General features: G+C 48.8%; 1 protein-coding gene across 1 annotated transcript in view; it reads right to left on the reverse strand.

Annotated features, from left to right (window-relative positions):
* Window positions 1–994, reverse strand: part of NAGPA (N-acetylglucosamine-1-phosphodiester alpha-N-acetylglucosaminidase) — a 13228-nt gene extending 12234 nt beyond the window's left edge. Inside the window, exon 1 of the mRNA XM_035895655.1 lies at window positions 966–994. Within this exon, the coding sequence (XP_035751548.1) occupies window positions 966–994 (29 nt within the window). The remainder of the gene's footprint in view (window positions 1–965) is intronic.
* Between the last annotated feature and the right edge of the window lie 2127 nt (window positions 995–3121).

Genomic DNA, 3121 nt, shown 5'->3' on the forward strand with positions numbered 1-3121 from the left:
AAATGATAGATGGAAACAAAACCGCTGTGGGCAGGCTGGAGGGGGCCAGCGCGGGGCCCGCACGGTGAGCCAAGGGCGGGGAAGCCTCAGGATGGGCTGGGAGAGCTGGGGTTGTTCAGCCTGGAGCAGAGCAGGCTCCGAGGGGATCCCATCACCACGGACCAGTCTTTAAAGGGTGGCTACAGGGAAGACGGAGACTCCCTTTTCGCAAGGAGTCACAAGCAAAAGACGAGGGGCAATGGGTACAAGTTATCCTGGGGAGATTCCAACTGGACACGAGAGGGGAATGTTCGCCCATGAGAACAGTCACCCGCTGGGATAATCTCCCCAGGGCAGGGGTTGGCTCCGCCACGCGGGGCACTTCCAAGCCTCAGCTGGACAGGGCGCTGGGCCACCTTGGCTGGGCTGGGCTCTGGCCCGGAAAGGTTGGCCCGGATGATCCTTGGGGTCCCTTCCAACCCGGGATTTTCTTAACTGTAACTTCAGTGGCGTGGATTCTGTGATACCCCTTGGCTAACAGTGTTAGGACAAAGACTCTCAGAGAGCCTTAATTTACAAACCTGCGAATTTTTTCTTTCAAGAAATATCCAAGTCAGATACGTGATTAAGAAAAGCAAATCCTCTCGATACGTGATTAAGAAAAGCAAATCCTCTCCTCCCGTACCTGCCTCTCAGGTAATTCTTTTTTCTAACCAGGAACTATACACCAGACCCCTCATTTTCAGTAAAAATGTTTCTCTTTCTAATCTCCCTAGTTCTGCTTTGAACCAAGGGACTGTTTCGTTAGCAGTGGTTAGGGCAGCAATGTTATTCACTGTCTTTCATCTTTACCGAGTGCTTAATCCTGTCACCTCCTCAAGCCATACTGACGGCTCCAAACTCTGTGATAAGTTTGGTGTTTCTTTCTCTTGCCCTTAATTGCTTGCGCTCGGCGTTTTCAGCCACGTTTCAGCTCTAGCACTGACCAAGCAGGAGAGAGTGGTTGGAAAACCATCACCGCCCGAAGAGCAACTGTACAAACAGGCACCCTTTGGTTTTCTACTAAATTGCAGCAGTTTGAATAGCAGAGGAAATGAACTGGAGAGGTTTTGCCAGGATTTGGAGGCCTGTTGCTGGGGGACGTAAGCGCTAACACCGGGACGTTGTTCTTGTGTTTCATTGCTCTGCTCTGAGCCCGTCACTGAGGAAAATACTGCCAGCATGTCATTGCATTGGAAATGAGATTCCAAAATGGTTTGGGCATAAAACCCATCTTTTAGGCGTGCCGTCAGCTCCCAGGCTTGTGGGGCTGATCTTAAAATCCAAGCCCCTGCTGGCGCTGGGGACATGGCTCTGGCACGGACTGCGACACTGGGAATGCGGAGGGCAGCCCTGCCGCTGCGGGCTGGCAGCGGGTGCTCCTGCCTCGAGGTGGGGGATGCAATTAAACTCTTTTCTTTCCCCGCACACAAATTAGCAGCTTGATAAACTTTCATATTTTTATTGCAAAAAAAGCAAGCCTACTGCTGAGCTGCGTCGCACACAATGTCCTTCAGCTACTGGGGAAGTGGGGAATCCAAGGATGAAGCACTGGGAAAGGGCCGTTCTCACAGCAGAACGGTTCGTTACGTTTGCCTGACCCGTGTTTGTGTGAGAGAGATCACAGAAATATTCAGGATATTAATGCAGCGCCAGTGAAGCTGAAGATCTCTTTAGAATTCAGTAGAATTTGAGGTAGAGAAAAACGTATGCGTCCAGTGGTGATGGGGCTGCGCTGAAATCATCCCTGGCTCTCTGGAATACTCCAAACCTTACCAGGAAAATGCACGCTGTGGACAACTGCCCAGTATTGCTGTAATTAAAAACTGGCTCCCAAGGTAATTAAAAACCAGCTCCTCTTTGTATTGCCAGACACGACTGGGATTTAAAAGGTCTGACCCTGTTTCGCCATGGAGCGAGCGCTAGCGTTGCTCAAGGACCTCTCCGTGCAAGCGGCGTTCCCCGACGCAGTCTGTACCTGTCCTCGTTACTGAACGAGGTCACACGCGGCGACCTGGACTGATTTTAAAGCCAGACGCACTTGGAAGGCTACAGCAGAGTTCGGTCAGGGAGATCGAGTGGTAAAACTGAACTGCACGTTAGAACTTCAGGGGGACTTTACAGCCGCCTCTGCCCCCGTGATTTGTGTGTGACCCTGGGCTCAGCGCTTGAGCTTGGATCAAATTCTCTCTGTGCTCACCGTACCCAGGTGCTGAGGTAAGAGTAAGCCTGGTTTTTTCCCCAGCAGGGATATTGTCAGTCTTTGCTGGTAGCCACCGAAGAAAAACACGTGTTTTTTTTGTCATTACTGCTTTATATGCTCAATCTCCAGAAAAAAAAGATGCTCATAAAGCTTAACCAAAATCATACCACATTAATCCTCGCAATCTGTTTTAATAACAGATTTAGGCAAATAAATTCCAGGTTTGGGAATGATGGCTCTTACAGTTTAGCTAATGTATGTAACAACTGTAAACTTTATACATCTTGTTTACATTGGGGTAAAGATTCAGGTTGTAAAATTTCGGATAAGTTACCTGACGCTGGTGTTTTAAATGCTGTACAATTCATTACTTTAACATAGCAAATGTCTCATATCTTTTGTTAGACGAGTCACTGCTGCTAGAGCAGCAGCTTTGCTTTTATTATTTCACCGTAACATCCACCACGCCGTCGGCAAACCAAGGACAGGCAACGCGCTGCTTCGGCCTCGAGAAGGAAACTTGAACCTGTGGCTTTCAATCTCCAAGATTATCTTCGTCACGCTAGCACAGAAAATTCTCTTGTAGTGCTCAGGAACAGGTGATGGGAGCATCTCTAGATACAGAAAAGAACTGGGTATTGCACGGCATTTTATTAAACTTCTTTTCCTCCAGTCTGGAGTAGGGAGGAGAGGAATACAATTGCAATACAAATGCCTTCAGCCTGAACGAGAACTGTTTGTCTTCACCACCACAGGCGCTAGTTTATTTTTGTCTTTGAAATATTCAGGGTCGTTCTGCCCATGAGAATGTGTCACTTTTTCAGTCAGAGAAGACGCCTCCTTCACCGAGCTTTCAACTCGGCCACGCTGAGGAAGTAATTCGTGTCGTGAGGGCCGCTC

Source organism: Egretta garzetta, unplaced genomic scaffold (genome assembly GCF_000687185.1).
Source record: "Egretta garzetta isolate BGI_Z169 unplaced genomic scaffold, ASM68718v1 scaffold140, whole genome shotgun sequence".
Classification (NCBI taxonomy): Eukaryota; Metazoa; Chordata; class Aves; order Pelecaniformes; family Ardeidae; genus Egretta; species Egretta garzetta.